The sequence below is a fragment of the Dinoponera quadriceps genome, unplaced genomic scaffold (assembly GCF_001313825.1).
Source record: "Dinoponera quadriceps isolate SergipeBrazil2010 unplaced genomic scaffold, ASM131382v1 scaffold2662, whole genome shotgun sequence".
Classification (NCBI taxonomy): domain Eukaryota; kingdom Metazoa; phylum Arthropoda; class Insecta; order Hymenoptera; family Formicidae; genus Dinoponera; species Dinoponera quadriceps.
Window position 1 is genome coordinate 757,806 of NW_014556703.1, and position 17,134 is coordinate 774,939.

A 17,134-nucleotide genomic window follows, 5' to 3' on the forward strand; every position below is an offset into this window, starting at 1 on the left:
GCGAATAATTAGCAGTCGCATTCCGCTGTCTGTTCAGCTCGGTTCGTTTCGCCAGGCTCGAGCGGAGAAAAGCGCGGATGAAAAGCGAGTCCTCGGCGAGAGAGAGGGAGAGAGAGAGAGAGAGAGACAATATCGGGATATCCGCTGCGTCGTAAAAAGTCCGCGGCTGTTAGATAACAACGAACGCGAACGACTGCGCTCTCTGCGTGGAAGAAGTAAGTCAGAATGCGACAATTACAAATCGCACCGTCACCAACGACCGACGTGCGTCGACAATTAGACCGAGGCGAGCCAAGCGAAAACGAGCGGCGGTCTCGCGCGGAAATTTTGCGGAAACGGCATTGGATCGCACGGTATCGGGCATTTTTTCGAAAGTTACGAGAGGAAAAGCAACGGTATTATCCACTCGCTGTAAGACTTCCCTCGTCGTAACTGGACGATGGAGATAAACGCACACAATTATCGCTCTGTTCCGAGGAGAAAACGCGCCTTTAAGTCTCGTGATGATCGCGCGCCGGCCGTTTGAACGTTAAATTAACCGTTTCGGGGACGGCCACGATACAGCGGAGGCGACGCGGAGGGAGACCACCTCGAGAGCGACAGTGCGAAGTGATCCTCGCGGAAAGTGCAGTTTTCAGGAACGCGCGAATCGCCAGCTCGATCTTTCTTTGCGCATGACTCGCCTCGGTTGTCGTCGCGGCTCGGGGTCAAAAGGTCCGGTTCTCTCGACTTTCTTCGGTCGAATTTGTCGACTCCACCGCATTTGATGGAGTCGTCTGTCAAGCAAGTAACCGCTGTTGATCCTTCATTAACGTGATTAAGATAAGTGTACCAATCTCGGAACAGTTAAGGCATTATGAGAGAGAATCTTGCGTAAAACTTGGTCGTAGAGAGAATCCCGTTTGGCGTAATATTATCATATAAACGAAAAGGATACGTTTTAGAGTAAAATAATTTTTAATTGCTTTGCTCGGCTCGGATTTGCGTGACAAGTATTTAATGGGCGAAATATTTAATAATATGCGGATATGCTTGGATATTCATTTTCCATAATGAATTTTGAATATCGAGTCAGAAAAGAAAATATATATATATATTAAATTTTATACTTTACATTTTACTTTAAATCAATAGAAATAACATTGACAGTATTAGCAGATCTTTGTATTTGTTACATTGATAAATAAAGTAATCATTTCTTTTACAAAACGCACAAACATATAGAAGTCATTAAATAGTGTGACCGAAGTTTCGAGATACAAGGAAAGTTTTTATTTTACATTGAAAGTTTAAATATTCTAGTTTAAAGAACGGAACAACCAAAATGTCAAGGGTTAAGGACATGTTCCAGCTGAGGTCGCCGGAAAATATTTCTCCAATAAATGACAAACTCATGTAAAAGCCCCTTGATGATATCGCCATTAAAAATCCGGCAATTGACGGACGGCAACCTTGACGTGTATGATCTATTCTCATCGAATGTAACGGGGTCAGATTCGACGGGGAAAAAAATCGCGATCGGGGCGAACTTACCGCCGATTGACCCAGTCAGGCCTTCAGGTGTGTCGTGCGAACGCGCGCGTGCGCTACGCCCGAGGCTGACCACGTGTACTCGTGACACGCTCGTCGCTGAAAACTGCACTCACGGGATTATTTTTAATGGGCTCTGCCGCCGCGCCCCGAATCGGAATCGACGACCCCCCACGGACGATTCGGCCATCTGGCCTTCGCGTTTCCCCCGGCGCGGCGGTGCCGCGCATAAATGCGAGTAGATTAAGTAACCACCGCCGGCAATTGTCGGCGCGCCTTTTCCCCCCTCGTTGTCGTGCGAGAATATTAATACTTTCCATTTCCTTCCGGGGGACCCACCGCGTATGTCGTCCCCTTCGGCACCCTGTGAATGTCCCGTACGTAACTCGTTTACCGCCGACGTGCGGTACGTGTGTACGTAAACACGCGACCCTCGCGGAGCGAGAACGCACGCTCCGCAACGTTTCTCTCTCTCTCTCTCTCTCTTCCTTTCTCTTTTATTCTGCGGTCAGTCGCACTTTTTGAACGCGTATACACTTCGACACGTGCGGGGAGGGTTTACGAATTAGCACGACCACCGCACCGCACAATGCCGAGCTGCACGCGAGCTGTACATTCGCGGGATCGCTCTTACGGTCTATATACGGTAGCTCGGTGGTTTCGTTTCGCGACCGGAGAAACGTCGATTTGCAATGCTAAGATGATCGTCCCCCGAGTCTCATCACGTCGTCGACGGATATTTCTCCCAAGAAATGGTCCGCCACCTGACGATGCTACTTTCGCGCAGCATTGAAAATCCGCTAATAACATAACAGCATAAAGGGGAAGAAAAGGGGGGGGGGGGATAACATTAATATTAATATTAAAAGAATGTCCGAAAAAAAGTACGACCGATTTCGTTCAATATATTCAACATAATTCAGAGTTTCCTCGATAAAGTAATAAAATAACGAAAGATGAGGGTCAGGAGGAATAATTAATTTATTGCCTGCAATATAAATTTAATGCCGGCAAATAAAAAGTAATTAATTTATTGCCAGCAAAAGAAGTAATTACAACGATCAACCCGAATTACATCGGCCTATTAAAATTTATTTATTTATCGTGGTTTAGATTTATTCTTTCTATTCAAGTTTAGATTTATTCTTTAGCCTACATTTTTTATAGGTTTATTGCATCTATATTGTATTGCTTACTGCATTCATATACTGAAAATAAAAAGTGCTATATTCAGGTAAATATTTATTTGATAGAAATGCGTGTACTTTTCTTAGACACTCATCCAGTTACTGTTTAATATTAATGCACTCTCATTAGTTGCAACAATACTGCGTAGGAAGTGGAACTTGATAAAGTTCTATTCAGTGGCTGAAGTAGTTTTCTGGTATTAATTAGTTGAAGATTTTTTTCACCCATTTATTGTTTTGTTTTCGTTCAGTAAATGGGTTAAGAATTTGCATACCTTTTGTGTAACTGCAGGAAAAATGTTACATCTTGATTGGGATCCCAGATAATTTTACTCCTCAATTATTAGATAGAAGTTAACATAATTGTTCAGTAATTGCTCAAAAAATACATGAAATTTCCACCAAGGTTGCTAAGAAGTATTGGGGTAATTATTTTACTCACATTAAAAGTAAGTTTTACTTGAATGTAGCACAATGAAAAAAAAGTGCAAACACTCAAGTATTATTAACTTAATTCTAATAAAACGATCACTCCAATATTTCTTAGCAAATATTTACTTGAATGTAAATAGCATTCCTTTCTGCGTAGAAATGTATATATTCATAAAATTGCGGTCATCGCCACCAATTTGCATTTATTAATTACTTTCTTTATATTTTCTTATATTTCTTTTTTTGTCCTCTTTATTTCTCTTCTCTTTTATTGTCATAAAATGCATCACTTGATTTGACACTTAAGAGTCTTCACATCGAGATTCATCTTGAATTATTATCTCCTAAGTATTTTTTATGAACAATCGCATTTTGTCCGTTCGCCTTCGAAGATCGGGAATTATTTTCCGGGGGAAATGATCGGCGGGCGCAATAAGATCCGATTTAAATCCGCGGCGATTGAAGCGGAGGAAGCATAGCGTGAGGAGGATATTCATGCCGTTCCCTCGAGGTGCAGTAAGGTGGCGCAAACGCGACACGTGCGCTCTCTTTTATAATCTCGTTACGTGAGTGCACCTGCATGCATCGTTCCTTTTCAGCTTTGCATATGAATGGCGACAAAGGAGAATGGTTTACGAAGCCGCTCGTAACGTAGTCCCGGACACCGCCGTCGACACAGCGTCCTTTTCACGAATCGTGTTTTTCGCGTTTTCACGCCGAGATTGCTTAGAATGCATCTGATTGAACGAGCCGCGATGCTAGTTTCCGCGCTTGATAGAATTTATCGTGTCGTTCGATACGACTTGATTTTCTCGGGCGACGCTTTGCGTCGCGCGAAGAAACGCTCGTCGGCGGCCGAAATCGAGGACGGAAGTGCTCGCGATAAAAGTACACGAGGCTTCAACATCGACTTCGACACACAATGCGGCACGTGCGCTCATAAATCGTATATCGAGACGTAAAGGTTTATCATTCACGCGACAGAATGCGCGGTGTGTGTACACACATTTCGGAATTTATGCGATACGGCCAGGGGCGTTTATTTTCCGGTTGTGTAATCGGCGTATTTTCATAACCAGTTATGCGAAAACGATCCTGCTGTGGGATTCATCACGCGACTTTTCGGCTACGTATAAATTTCGCCGCAACAGGTGCCCCGATTCGAAGCCTTGAAACCGTGAAGCTTTGAGGTCACAAAACTTAAAGCTTCACAATACAAGAAGCTGGGAGCTTCGAAAATATGAAAGTTTCGAAAATGTAAGATTTAACCTTCCGCCGGCAAAGTGTAATTTGGCACTTTCTGCCAACAATATGGGGCTCCAAAGGCCGGCGCAAGTTTTTCACATCTGAAAATAAAGATTTTTATGATAGAGAAAATGAAGTTTCATTTAAGTGTCTTTTCAATTAAATGTCTTTATTAAGAAACGAACAGCTGGATGCTGGCGTATTTATGTACACACAATCTCAGTAACCTTAACTTTTTTTAGGATGAAATACCGAACTCCGTCGTTTCTACCAATTATCCTAAAATTCACAATAAAAAAATCGACTGTACCTTCGAATTCCCACGTTGCCATTGGAGGGTTAAAGTTTCGAAGATATGAAACTTGCAGCTTTTTTCCTGTTAAAATCGATCACTCAATTTCGATATTCGGACAAATGTTCGTGAGTTTGCGATTTGTCAGTCAGTAAGAGATAAATATCGAGAGAGAGAGAGAGAGAGAGAGAGAGATATTTTCCTCATTATTCCGTTGCGTTACGAAACGTACGTTAAACTCGAAAGGTACACTCCTCGTAATGTAACGGAAGTAAATTGCGCGTTTAGGGACTGAAGCGGCTTTCTCAGGTTCGTGTCTCACGTTACATCGTGGCCGAGCGGCTAATTTTATATCATTAGCGCATACGCGCTTGATAGGTGATCTCGCGCGATTAACGTACGTTCCCATGCGTAATGCTTGATTTTCGTCATCATCGCGTTTATGCGTCCTCCCGGGCGGCGGCGGTCATCGTACAGCTCTTGTTGCATGATATGGTCTTCAGGCCGGATGGAAAACCGCGGCAATTACCAGTCATCATCTTTCAGATAGCAAGCGGAAGCGACGGCTGCTTTATCCGATTTTACACGAGCTACGTGGAAACGCGGCGTTTCGCAAAAGTAGCCGGACGGCAGATTACGAGTCGTTTACAGACTCGCGAGTATTCGCGGCGTGTAGTACGGGCGAGTAGTAAGAGTGATATCTCAGTGAAATCATCGATGACGATGACGACGGGAAGCCATAACGGCAACTCGCGAGAACGACTGCGACTTTCGATTCTCGCCTACGGCCGCGAGAAGCAGATGCGAAACCGGCGAGCGTTTTGTCGGTCGCGCGCGACGAGGAGAAGAACGCGGTGCGTGGGACAGGCGTTCCGGATGTCGGGAATCGAACGATTATCATTCGCATACGCGGCATCGAGTGTGTGTGTGTGTGTGTGTGCGTAATACAAATTATGCGTCTACAGTTACGAGAATAATTTCAACGGCGCGAGGAGAGACTTTCTATCGCGCGCGGCGCTCTGTCGAAATCGCCGCTGGAAGATACCGTCGCGCGCAGCTGCAACGTACGCGTAGTCGACGGCGCGAAAATGCCGCAACGCTTTTCCATTTAATGACTCTCGTCGGATGAGATCAGCGCGATCGTTTTCATTCTGCGCTTTTTTTTTTCTCTTTTTTTTTTTCTTATATTGCGTTATTTTTTTACATTGTGTTTATTGTTACTCAATTTCTGTCGTGCTTATTCATCTCATTGTTTGAGTTTAATTTCTGTTTATGGTGAAAGCTCCGCGTTACTTTCTAATTCGTTAAATGTCTTCGGGTTTCCTGTTATTGTTAATTGGCGAGTTTTTCCGTAAATCTATCCGCTGGATATCGGATGTGTTTTCCGAAATTGAAAGTGTCGCGATCTTTCGCGCACCATCGGCTGCGATTGCTCGAAATGATCTTCGTTAATCGATGCCCCCGCGTGTTTCAGGTGATCACTAACGGTCTGAAGTGCGACTTGGGCGACGGCGACGCTTTGACAAACGGTGAGTCACGACGTGACATTCCTTCCTTCCATCTCTCTCTCTCTCTCTTTCTCTGTTTCCCTCTCCCTCTCCCGTCTTCTTTTCTCTTCGCCCTCTATACCCCTTTCTCCTCTCCGCTCGTTCCTTCGTAAGGAGACACGATGACAAGTGAATCATTAGATTCATTCGATGCGCTCTCTCGGCAGCGGCTTTAGTTTCATTGACGAAATCTCCCCGCGCGTGGAAGGGACGTCAATGAAGTAGCTCAGGATCGTACGCGGCGGGTTCCCGAGATGCGCGAGATCGGTATCTCCGGAATGAATTTCTTTCTGCCACCGGCGCACACAAATTAGACAGGCCGCGAAAGAGCGAGCGCGCGGACCGCTAAACTACACCGCGACGTTTCTATCGCTCATTAACGTGCTAATTGGATTCTAACGTTCGCGGCCGAATTTCGAACGTTCGCCGAGTAGAGTTTACGAGTTCAGCTCGCTTTTCACAATTCCTCCAACTTACAACCGGCGGCCGGTAGTTTCCCCTCGTAAATCGAGCGAGCGCGCACTTATCGCGTCTTTTATTGAGCTCGAACCTGCGTGCGCGGACCTGATACTTCGTCGCGTTCCTCGTAATATCCCGTTAAAATCGCAGCACGTTTCACGTCGTTGCCGATAATTATCCGTCCCAGAATACCCGCCGATCCTCCTTCGTGGAGAATTTACACACGATGTTTTCGATATATTTTTTTTTCTTTTTTCTTCCACTATCGTGTCTGATATCTCGTGATCGGCCTCGGCCGTTTTAGGCCTCGAAATTTTATCGGAAAGGTTTCGAAATATTCCTTGAAATTTTCCTGAGCATATATGGCTTCCAGATTGGCATATTCGGTATACACAAGATCCGCAGGATTTCCATATCAGACGAATATTTATATTAACTGACAGCTGGATACGTCAATTTTGAAAAATTTAAATCGTCATATATTGAACTAACTAAAAGCATTTATATAATTCTTATATATAATTCTGTGCAACCCCAATAAGAGATAAACTATGCAGAAAAAAAAACAGTATTCTGTCGTTTAAAGTTTTCATATATGATATCCCCTTAAGGACTATCTTAATTTGTTCTTTTCTCTCTTTCTTTCGCGATGGATTTTCGCCTCGGACGAGAAGCCAAGAAAATGCATCCCCGTCCCCCGGGCGAGACCGCGACGGCCCTGACTTTGCCCTTCGGTCACTATCATCCCGGCGCGCGCCAGTAACGACGATCCACAAGCCGCATTTTCTCACGCTACTTCAGCTGCTCCTTGCTCCGGTGCAATGATCTCCCTTTCGGTGGCGGCACATCTGCCTGAAAATTACGTTCCGGGCCGACTTACGCGCGCGTTCCGTTCTCCTCCCTCTCGCCTCTCCACCTCGCCCCTGCGTTCCTCCGACTCGTTAATTCGAGGTTCGCCGCGTCATCCGCGGTCTTATCAAACACTCCATCTCACTCTCCATCTCTGTCATCTCTCCCTCGTCGCGAGATTATTAATTCTTCGATGCACCTTGCGGGGAAACGTTTCACGGATATCGTCGGGGAAAGAAATTAGAAGGAAGAAATTCTAGGAAGAAATTCCTTCGCGGTTTACCTTGTAATAGGAATTTTATATTTTGCATTCCGTGGGTGGGTGTGTGTGTGTGTGTGTGTCGGTGGTTTTTAATCTCTTCAGGGACGAATTTATTAAAATCAGAAGAAATTGATTTAATCTTAAAGTGATACGACTAAATGGCATCTGTCGATCGTATGAATCGAGATTTCTTTTTTCTTGTGGAATTTCGTGGTGAATATCGATATATTCACGATAACGTTTGTTATATCTTTGTCGGTAATTACATATTGAAAAAAAAATCGACGTCTGTATTCTTAAAAAAGTTGAAGCATCCTCGATCGCTTTGTTCGATGACCGCTAATGTTCATTGTGCCTTCGTTGACAATATTTAAGCTAGATGAGAAAATTGAACGCGTATAAACGTTCACATAAGTACGAGTATCCCTGAAGACGTTGAAGTACCTCCGATCCCCCGCGTCCGACAGTCGCTTTTCCGATCTCAGATCGGAGTTTCACCTCCTCATGGAGCTTTGTTCAACGCGCGAATAAATTGCGCAGCGACTGATAAAGTTAGGTAAGTTCAGTGAAAGCAGGAAGGAGGAAGAGGCTCCAGGACACAGGATATCGCGTCCGCATCGCGAATCATTAGACTATTACATCATCTCTAATTTAATTCGCACGTCCGCTTAATATATGTAGCAAAATATGTATAATGCATTCAAGTAAATATTGCTTGTCTCAAGTCAAACAGACACGGTATACTAAAAGTCTAAAGCAACCTTTCTCTGCATATTGAGACAATCGGAAGCAGCGGAGAGCCGATGAGAGCGATCGACGATTTTCCACAACGGGATTCAAGGATGGCCGTAATTATCGAGATATGACGAGAGAGAAAGAGAGAGAGAGAGAGAGAGAGATACAAACCGGCGCTTTCGTAATTAGATTTTAATTGTAAACGAGCAATTAGCAATTACGTCGTAAGCGCGATTACGGCGCTCCTCGCTTCGTTACGACTTGGAGACGGGCGCGAATTTCTCCCGAGTGCGGCGCCGCGATTGCCGAACGAGTTCGCTCGAAGAATCGGACCAATTACACACTAGCTATGTTCGTTAGACTAATTATACGGTGACAGTTCCGCGTAGCGTCTCGGTATTGCGCTGCTCGTTCCGCGTTTATCACGTGCGCGCGTCCGTTGATGTCGCGCGTGCGCTTTCGACACGCCGCCGCTTCGTCGAGGTCGAAAGTGAAGAGTCACGTCGTCGCTCAACGGGGCCGAGGAAAGTTCGGCGCTGTTGTTAACACGTTCGCTACCAAGGTTTACTTGGAATACTCTCCCCTCCACGGACCGTCTCATTTTCTTTACGTAATCGTACGCAAGTAGACAAGTCGTTTGGTAACGTGGACGTGGAAAAGAAAGATTTTTGCTAAATATTTATAAAATCTTATTAATAATTTCCATTACACCCACTTCTTTATTAAGCCGAACTATTTATTAAAATTCCCGCCCGTCGCACATACGTGACGCCGGCAGCGAACGTCCCGGCGAATCGCGTTTTGCGATCGCGAGATCGGCGGCGAACGGTCGCACACTTTCGATTCTCGGATCTCGTTCGCGATCTGTCTGCTATTATTTCGGGCACGTGAGCGCATACCTTTCCACTGTTTCCATCTCCGCTCCTTCCTCTCTACCTTTTCTCCGCCCTCCTCTCGATCTCGCCGGAGCGAGAAAGAGTGAGAGCCGTCATTCCGCATCGGCCGTAAAACGGGCCGCCGTTCGCGAATTAACGGCGTCGCGTCTCGCCTGGCCGGACGTCCGCGCGAAATTCACTTTCCGCTCGTAAAACCCGACAGCCCCCCCGTTCTGCGCGACGATAAGAGGACCCCCGGTCGCCCACGAGGGAACGCGTTATCGATGGGGCCGCTGCAGCTGTCAGGTCGTCGCGTATCGAGTGCCGACCGATGAGAGACCTCCTCCTCGCAAGAGCCGTTTGCCGATCCGCTGGAATTCGTATAATAATTTTCACGTTTTCGCGAAGCGACGTCGTCATTCTATTCGGACGTGTCCGATGGCTCGAACAATAACGGTGACGGTGTGTAACACATTTCGGTTTTGTTGGCGGCGACGACGGCGGCGCCGGCCGCTCGGTTCCCATTAAATCGCGCACGCGGCTCGCGCGCGATGCACGCGAACGAAACGCCAGCTTACTTTCGCGACCCCGTTCCGCGCCGCGATCGAACGCTTCATCGAGCTCGAGGTCCGGAGTGCACATTTTTCCCATAATACGACAAAGTTGACGCTACGTTGATGCTCTTGATTTTGTTATCTGTTGCGTTCGATGAAGAATTATTATTATTACTATTATTATTATTAAGTTACTAAAATATCATTATTATGTTAAAAATGATTGCCGACGTTATATAATATACGAACGTTTTGCGAGAAGTCCGAAATGTCGATCACTTTTACGTTTATCGTCTCGGATCTCTGCTCGCGTGCGAAAAATTGTAAAGAAACCGCGAAATCAAGATCAATCAATTAATCGCTCCCCGCGGTCTGGTGTTCATAACTGTGAATTACAATCGTTGATTGAGAGTATAATTGATTGCGGTATAATTGATTACAGATTCGTATTCATAGACTGTTACTCGGCTAGTTGGGTCTACATTTCGTGTATGAAATAAATAGTCGAGTGATCTATTAAAGATTCATGAGGCCGGTGCATTCTGAGATCTAAAATAATAAAGAATTATGAATACTGGCCTACAGTATTCGCTCTCGGAACTTTCAATTTGAAAGTTTGACAACTCGGTGACGTTTTCGGAACGAGCGTGGAACGCGTTGTACGACGATCGATTGATGATATAAACGGCGAATAAACGTCGATAAGCGACGGGAGACACATGTTGACAGTACACTTTCCCGATTTTCGGCCGAAACAAGCGCCCAAAGTGACGCCGAGTGCGCGCCGAGGAGGTCACGCTGCTGCTGCTGAGTGCGACACGTTCCTCCGGGAGCTTAGCGGCGCGAACGTTTTTTTTTTCGCGCGAAGCTGTGATTTCGCAACACGTCATGATTTTTATCTGCAACACGTTGCGTGTTCTCCCGTAAGGGGAACGGAAGCCGCGAACGACCAAAACGTTTCCTGCTAATAATTCACACGATTCTCCTTATTATTAATTTTCCCCCCTCTTTCCCCCTATGTACTTCTTCCCATAATTAATATTAATTATATATATTTATCATTTTATTCATTATATTATTATTATTATTATTATTATTATTATATTATTATATTTCCGTATATATTTTATTATATTAATTACTTATATTCTCTATACCTGTTAGTATTGGGGCCGCTCGTTAACGTCGCGTATTATTAATGCCAATTTCATCGAAGCGATCCGTCTTTCACTCGACTCGTCGCCGTTCCGTTCTCCGTCGTACACATAACACAGGTACAGGTTCAAATCGTACGCGAGAAAGAGGGTTCTGAATCGTCCGACCTCGTTCGATTGGCAGCGGAAACGCATCGTTTATTTCACCTTGAGCGGAAAGACGATCGTTTCGAGCCGCGGGTAGCCCGATCCGATTAGCGCACAGCGCGGCTGTACACGAAGCCCTATGCAAAAAATATATAGAACTTCTCTCTTTGATACGTCTCGGCGGCGAGGAAGTGTCTCAGTCGCGATACGCGAGCGAGCGAGATGTGCGAGCGAGGCTCGGTCAGGGCGAGGGTAGCCTTATTGGAGGGTGAATACTTCTGTCATTTGTCGCCGGAATTCGTTCTTTTTTTTTCTTCTCTTTTTTTTGTTAGCCCTCCAATTACTGTGCCGCCAGTGGCTCTCGAGCCCGATGGATTGACAGTGAAGAAGTTAGTAAAATCGTGTCTTCTCAGTCAGGGTGAGAGCAGCCTTGTTGAAGGGCGAATACTTGCCGCTCGTTGTTAGAATTTCGTTCAACATTTTCCTTTTTTTTTTTTATATTAGTTCTCGAATTACTATTATTTTTATTCTATGTTATTTTATTCAATAGTATACGGATAGAAATTAGCTGCTGGTGGTCGCTCGATGAATCGACAATAAGAAGGGAATTATTTATTAATAAAACGGTGTGTATCTATTTTTCCCGTTTCAGGAAGGAAAATGGCACCGGTCTTGGGCGTACCGCCTCCGCCACCGCCGGCTCCTCACATGGGACCAGACGGCTTGATTTTGCCGAAGAAACCGTATAACCCTTGCCTTACCTCTACTAATCATAAGGATCTCCATCGGGAGTTACTCTTCAATCAGAAAATGTAAGTCCGCCACGCCGACTCTCCCAATGAACGAGTCGACCTTCGTCGTGATCCCCTTAACTTTTCAGCGTCTTCACTTCGACGAAGAGCGTCCCTCGCTTGAGCGGATGATAGCTTCCCTTGTCCCGTCCAATCGGGAAGAGAAAGAGTGAGAAAGAGAAAGAAAGAGAAAGAGAAAGATTTCCATCGGAAAATCCCTCCCCTCTTCCTCATCTTTTCTTCCCAGCCTAAAGCAAATATTTTATTACCGTTCCGCTTGGCCGCGCTCGTCCGGGATTAAATGTGGGATTAATTAATATCGTGAGCTACGGGAGATAATGTGTATCCACGATGAAAATGGAAAGCTACTAAGCTATCGGCGTGGAAAACTTCCTGATGAAAGCTGGCTGGCGGGAGGCTATAACCGGCGGTAGTACGTTTCTATCGCGCGCGCTGCTGAATCCGTGCGTAATCGAGTACGGTAGATCGATAAATCGCGGCGAAGGAAATATCGCTCGTGAAAAACGACCGTGTGTGTGTGTGTGTGTATGTGTGTATATATATATATATGGCTTACACGAAGGTACGGTATTTTCGGGACACGGTCGACCGAGGCAAAAATCCTAAGCACGCGCGCACACACCTGCGCGCGTAGTTTTCATCGTTACACCTCTAATCATGCAGCCGTCGCGTACCGCCCGCGAGACACCTGTAATTCTTCACGCTCCGATGGAATTAAACGGTTCACGCTTACCGACTTTTACCTTGGCACACACGCAATGTCCAATTCACACGTTCGAACGGAACGAGGCAAAACGTAATCCCGCGGTATGTGTATGTGTGTGTACGCGTGTGCGCGCGCGCATGTTTTTCGATTCGACTTGTATTGGATTCTTAACCGCGCGCGATTGACAGACGTTCTTCGTTTATTTTTCCGCAGACAGTTTCTCTTGGAATCCCCTTTCTTCTCCGTTTACTTTTATTATTATTATTCTTATTTTATTATTATTTTTATTTCTCATTTTAATTCCCCGTCTCTCTTTCTTTCTTTTATTTTAATTTATATATATATTTATTTTCATGCTTCTGTTAACATTTAATATTTATTCTATTTAATATTTCTGTTATATATATATATATTTTTTTTTTTCTCTTATTATTTGTATTCTTTGTTTAACATCACGATTTTATGTGACGTTCTTAGAGAGCTCGCCTTTTAGAATGTAAATAAATGCTCCGCCTGCCTACTTTCGTTCAGAAATGGAGCGTTAATTAATTTCCCGCTAAAATCAAGGAACATCTCGTTTCTCCGCAGTGGCAGAAACGTCTTGAACCAGAAGAGCGAGCTGCAACGCGCCCTGGAGAGGCAGAGGGAGGCCGCGTCGAGGCGAGAGGCCGAGAGGAACCGGGAGGAGAGCTACAAGGACGACCCCAGGACAGCCTTGCAAAGGGCGATCGAGCAGAGAGCGAGACACATTCAAATAACGGTACGGCAGCCGGACTCGTAATATGTGCAATTTCGAGTTTCGCGCTCCGCTAGTTCGCGCTCGCCTTGTCTTCCGCATGCTTGCCGACTATGGATAGCAGTGATTCCGCGGTAGTACGTCAACACAAGCGTCGCAATTGTTTGTCCGCAGCAAGAACAACAGTCGAGGATGGAGCCGCCGAGCAACCTCCTGATAACGGCGAGAGCGAAGCTGAGACCTCGCACCGAATCCCAGTGAAGTTCCGGCGCGGAGGGGCGGGGGAGAAGAAATCTAGATCGCTGCGAACCGCGCCCCACTCTCGAGCTGGATCGAGTGAATTCCACACACTCGGCGCCTTATCGCTCGCGAGCGTGTGTGTGTATATATACATGCATAATCCAACCCGATAAGATTCTGATTAACAATCCGCGGTAACACTCGCGCGGTCCCTCCTTCTCTCCTTCGTTCGCCGACGGCCCTCGGCCGCGCCTTCACGAGAATCATTCGCGTACATTCTCGGCCCGGCGAGTCGAATCATACGTTCGAAGTGCGGCTATCAGACACGGGTTATCGGAGACTGAGGATCGCGGACTGACGATTGCGGGAGCAATCGAGAGACCGAGCTGAGTCTCGATCGGAGTCGGTCAATTCATCGAATTCTCTCATTCCTAATCCACAATGCCCGGTGTCTCCAATATCTACCAAGTCTGATATGAGCTCCAGGCCTGTCTATCAGAGGTAGGTATCCGAAGTCGAGGGCTGTGAGTCGAAGACTGGAACTTGAGCTCAAGCGAGTTAAGGCGAGCCAAGATCGATTAATAGTTAATTCATCGAATTCTAATCTCTAATCTCCGCGACGTCCAGTCTCCGATACCTAGTCTGACGTGAGCTTTGAGCTTGTACCAAGCTCTGGATGTCGGAGATCGAGGATTGTGCGAATTGAATGCCGAGATAAAAGCGAGATCGGGATCGGAGAGGATCCGTCGAATTTCCGATCTGTAATTCGCAATCGTCGATCTCCGATACTCAGGCTAGTACACGGAGCTTCAGAGGATCGATTTTAGAGGCCCCGTCTCGCGCAGAACACGACGGGGGGGAGTAGAGCACGGCGCGGCGCAACATCCGTTTCGCGATTTGTGCGTCCGCGCGCGCTTCCGGACAAGCTCGTACGTGCCTAGGCGAATTCTTCGCGACGACGAATCGCTCGCTTTCTCTTCCTTTCCCTTTCGGAAGTCACACACAACCGGTGTCTTCCATCATCGTCATCATCGGACCGGGATCCGTGCGGACGATGTCCTACGACGAAGCCTCGTGCGAACGACCGACGGGGGTGGCGTTACGTTCGCTCTCTTCTCTCCTCGACACGGGTGAACGAAACGCGGTCGGCGGCCCCGCTGAACGATATGTAGAACGATTCCGCGTAGGTACGTGCGATTGCTTGTCGTTAACCCTTAAATCGAAACATGTATAAAATAGCCACTCGGTCAGGGAAACTCCGGTGGTGTGGTGTTCGTGAGAACTTGTAACGTATAAGCGTGTGAGTTATTTTCTAAAATATATACAACATGACGACGACGATCTCGTTAGTTAAATTCGTAGGTGTGGACAGAGCGGATGTTAAGCGCTTTTAAGCGGTGCGTGAACTTCGAGCTGCGAATATCACATGTCGGTGACGCTGATGTTTCGGGTTAAGGGTTGGAAGCTCGTGATTCGTCGCGGTAGTTTGACGACGTCATCGTTGGGCCGCAAAATGCGGCCGCGATCGACGGATCGGGAGCCTTGGAACGCTATTTATTTCGACCCGGGAGCCGTTCCCGGCCGAAGAGCTATACGCATACGACGCGAATTGGCCGAGAAATTACAGATTATTATAGTTATATATATATATATATATACATAGAGAGAAAGAGAGAGAGAGAGAGAAACGACGCCGCCGGAAGCAAACATAGTTCTCGCTAGATGACAAAAGACAGAGATAAATCGGCATTCCGGGACCATGTGTTCGTTCGTACATACTCCGTTACACGGCGTTACACGAGAAACTTCGAGATGCTCGCACGATGACAGCTATTGTGAGAGACGTGCTTCGACTTGGTCTGACACTCTCCGTGTGTCAGACTGGGCGCCGGAGATTGAGACTTGCGGATTGAAGATCGACCGAGCGAGTCAAGCTTGACAAAGGTTGCGCGAACACAACGGTTGTACAACCGTTGAGTCAAGATTATCTACGTATGTACATTATACTTTTAGATCTACCGATCACATCAATCTTCCGAAAGTCGGCCACTTGATCGCTTCGTCCACTGCACACAGCCGAGGAGAGAGCCAAGATCGGAGTTAGAATTCCAATTTCTAATTCGTGACACCCAGGCCCGTATCACTTGAAACTTGCCTTGAATTTTCATTTCAGACTTAATCTCTGTGAGTTGTGTCAGTTGAATTACATATATATGACACATTATCTGACTTTTTATCTGTAATAGCGATTGAACTGGGAAAAAATTCAGATTTAAGTCTGAATTAAAACTTGAGTATCTTGCATGAGACAAGTTTCAAGCGACAAATATTGACGATACAAGCTCTGATTTCTACTTAGATCCGTATTAATAGTTGTTACTTGAAACTTGTCCCAAATGAAATATTACGTATTTGAGTTTAGAGTTAAGTGTAAATTTCTCAATGAAATCGCGAGTATCGCAAGTATGTCACGTATTTTACGTGATTCCGCTGAAGAACTCAAATTGAAATTCGGATCTGTGTATTTCACGTAATACATACTTAAAGTAACTGCTATCAATTCGGGTCTTGGTCTGACTGACGCGGGCTTAAAGTGGTGTGTCGATGTTACATCACGGTTATTACGTTCAGTGACAACGAACGGTAAGTTTCAAAACGGTTTTTTTTCTTACGCAATTTGGGTTACGCAACCGATAGTCCAATTACAGAACTTATTTTTCAAAAAGGAGGTTTCTAATTGGACTATAGGTTGCATTTAAAATTGCATAAAAGTGTTCAAACTGTTTTAAAATTTACCGTACATACACACACACATACACCCGGCCGATTAAAGGTTGCAACATTTTTTTTTCTCGCGTCCAATAGGAGAATTTGTTTCTTAGTAATTCTCAAGAGATACATGTTCCTATCGAATACGGGATGCGTAGCGAAACTCATGAAAAAAGATGTTGCAACTTTTAATCCGCCGACTATGTATGTGTGTATGTGTGTGTGTGTGCATAATCAAAACACTTTCGATTTCGCACTCTTAAATTTAAATTAACACAAGCCGTGTTCGGTTTGTTGGGACCTTATTTTTTAACCAGTTCACAAAGTCCTATTGCAACATACGAATCGCGCGGCTACGCGGTAAGAAGACATCCGCACATCCAATCTCCACCGACAGAGAAGCCACAGAATGGAGGGTACTTTCTTTTTTTTTTCTTCCTTCTCTTTTGTACAGTTTGTCGCATGTGTATGTTAGACTATAGTTTTCTCTTTTCTTTTATTTGTATTTCGACATAGATTTTGAAGTCACGATTACTCGGATCACCCCTAAGATCGTCACAATGATTACACAACTCAAGTTCCAAATATATTTTATTCAACATC

At 45.5% G+C, this 17,134-nt stretch overlaps 1 protein-coding gene across 2 annotated transcripts in view; it reads left to right on the plus strand.

The window, feature by feature from the left end:
• The window catches only part of LOC106748019, a 36,548-nt gene extending 19,414 nt beyond the window's left edge, over positions 1 to 17,134 (plus strand). For both annotated transcript variants that reach the window (XM_014626158.1, XM_014626157.1), the window contains exons 3-6: positions 6,161 to 6,215; positions 11,921 to 12,080; positions 13,375 to 13,546; positions 13,697 to 17,134. In XM_014626158.1, the coding sequence (XP_014481644.1) occupies positions 6,161 to 6,215; positions 11,921 to 12,080; positions 13,375 to 13,546; positions 13,697 to 13,783 (474 nt within the window). In that variant the 3' untranslated portion in view covers positions 13,784 to 17,134. The remainder of the gene's footprint in view (positions 1 to 6,160; positions 6,216 to 11,920; positions 12,081 to 13,374; positions 13,547 to 13,696) is intronic.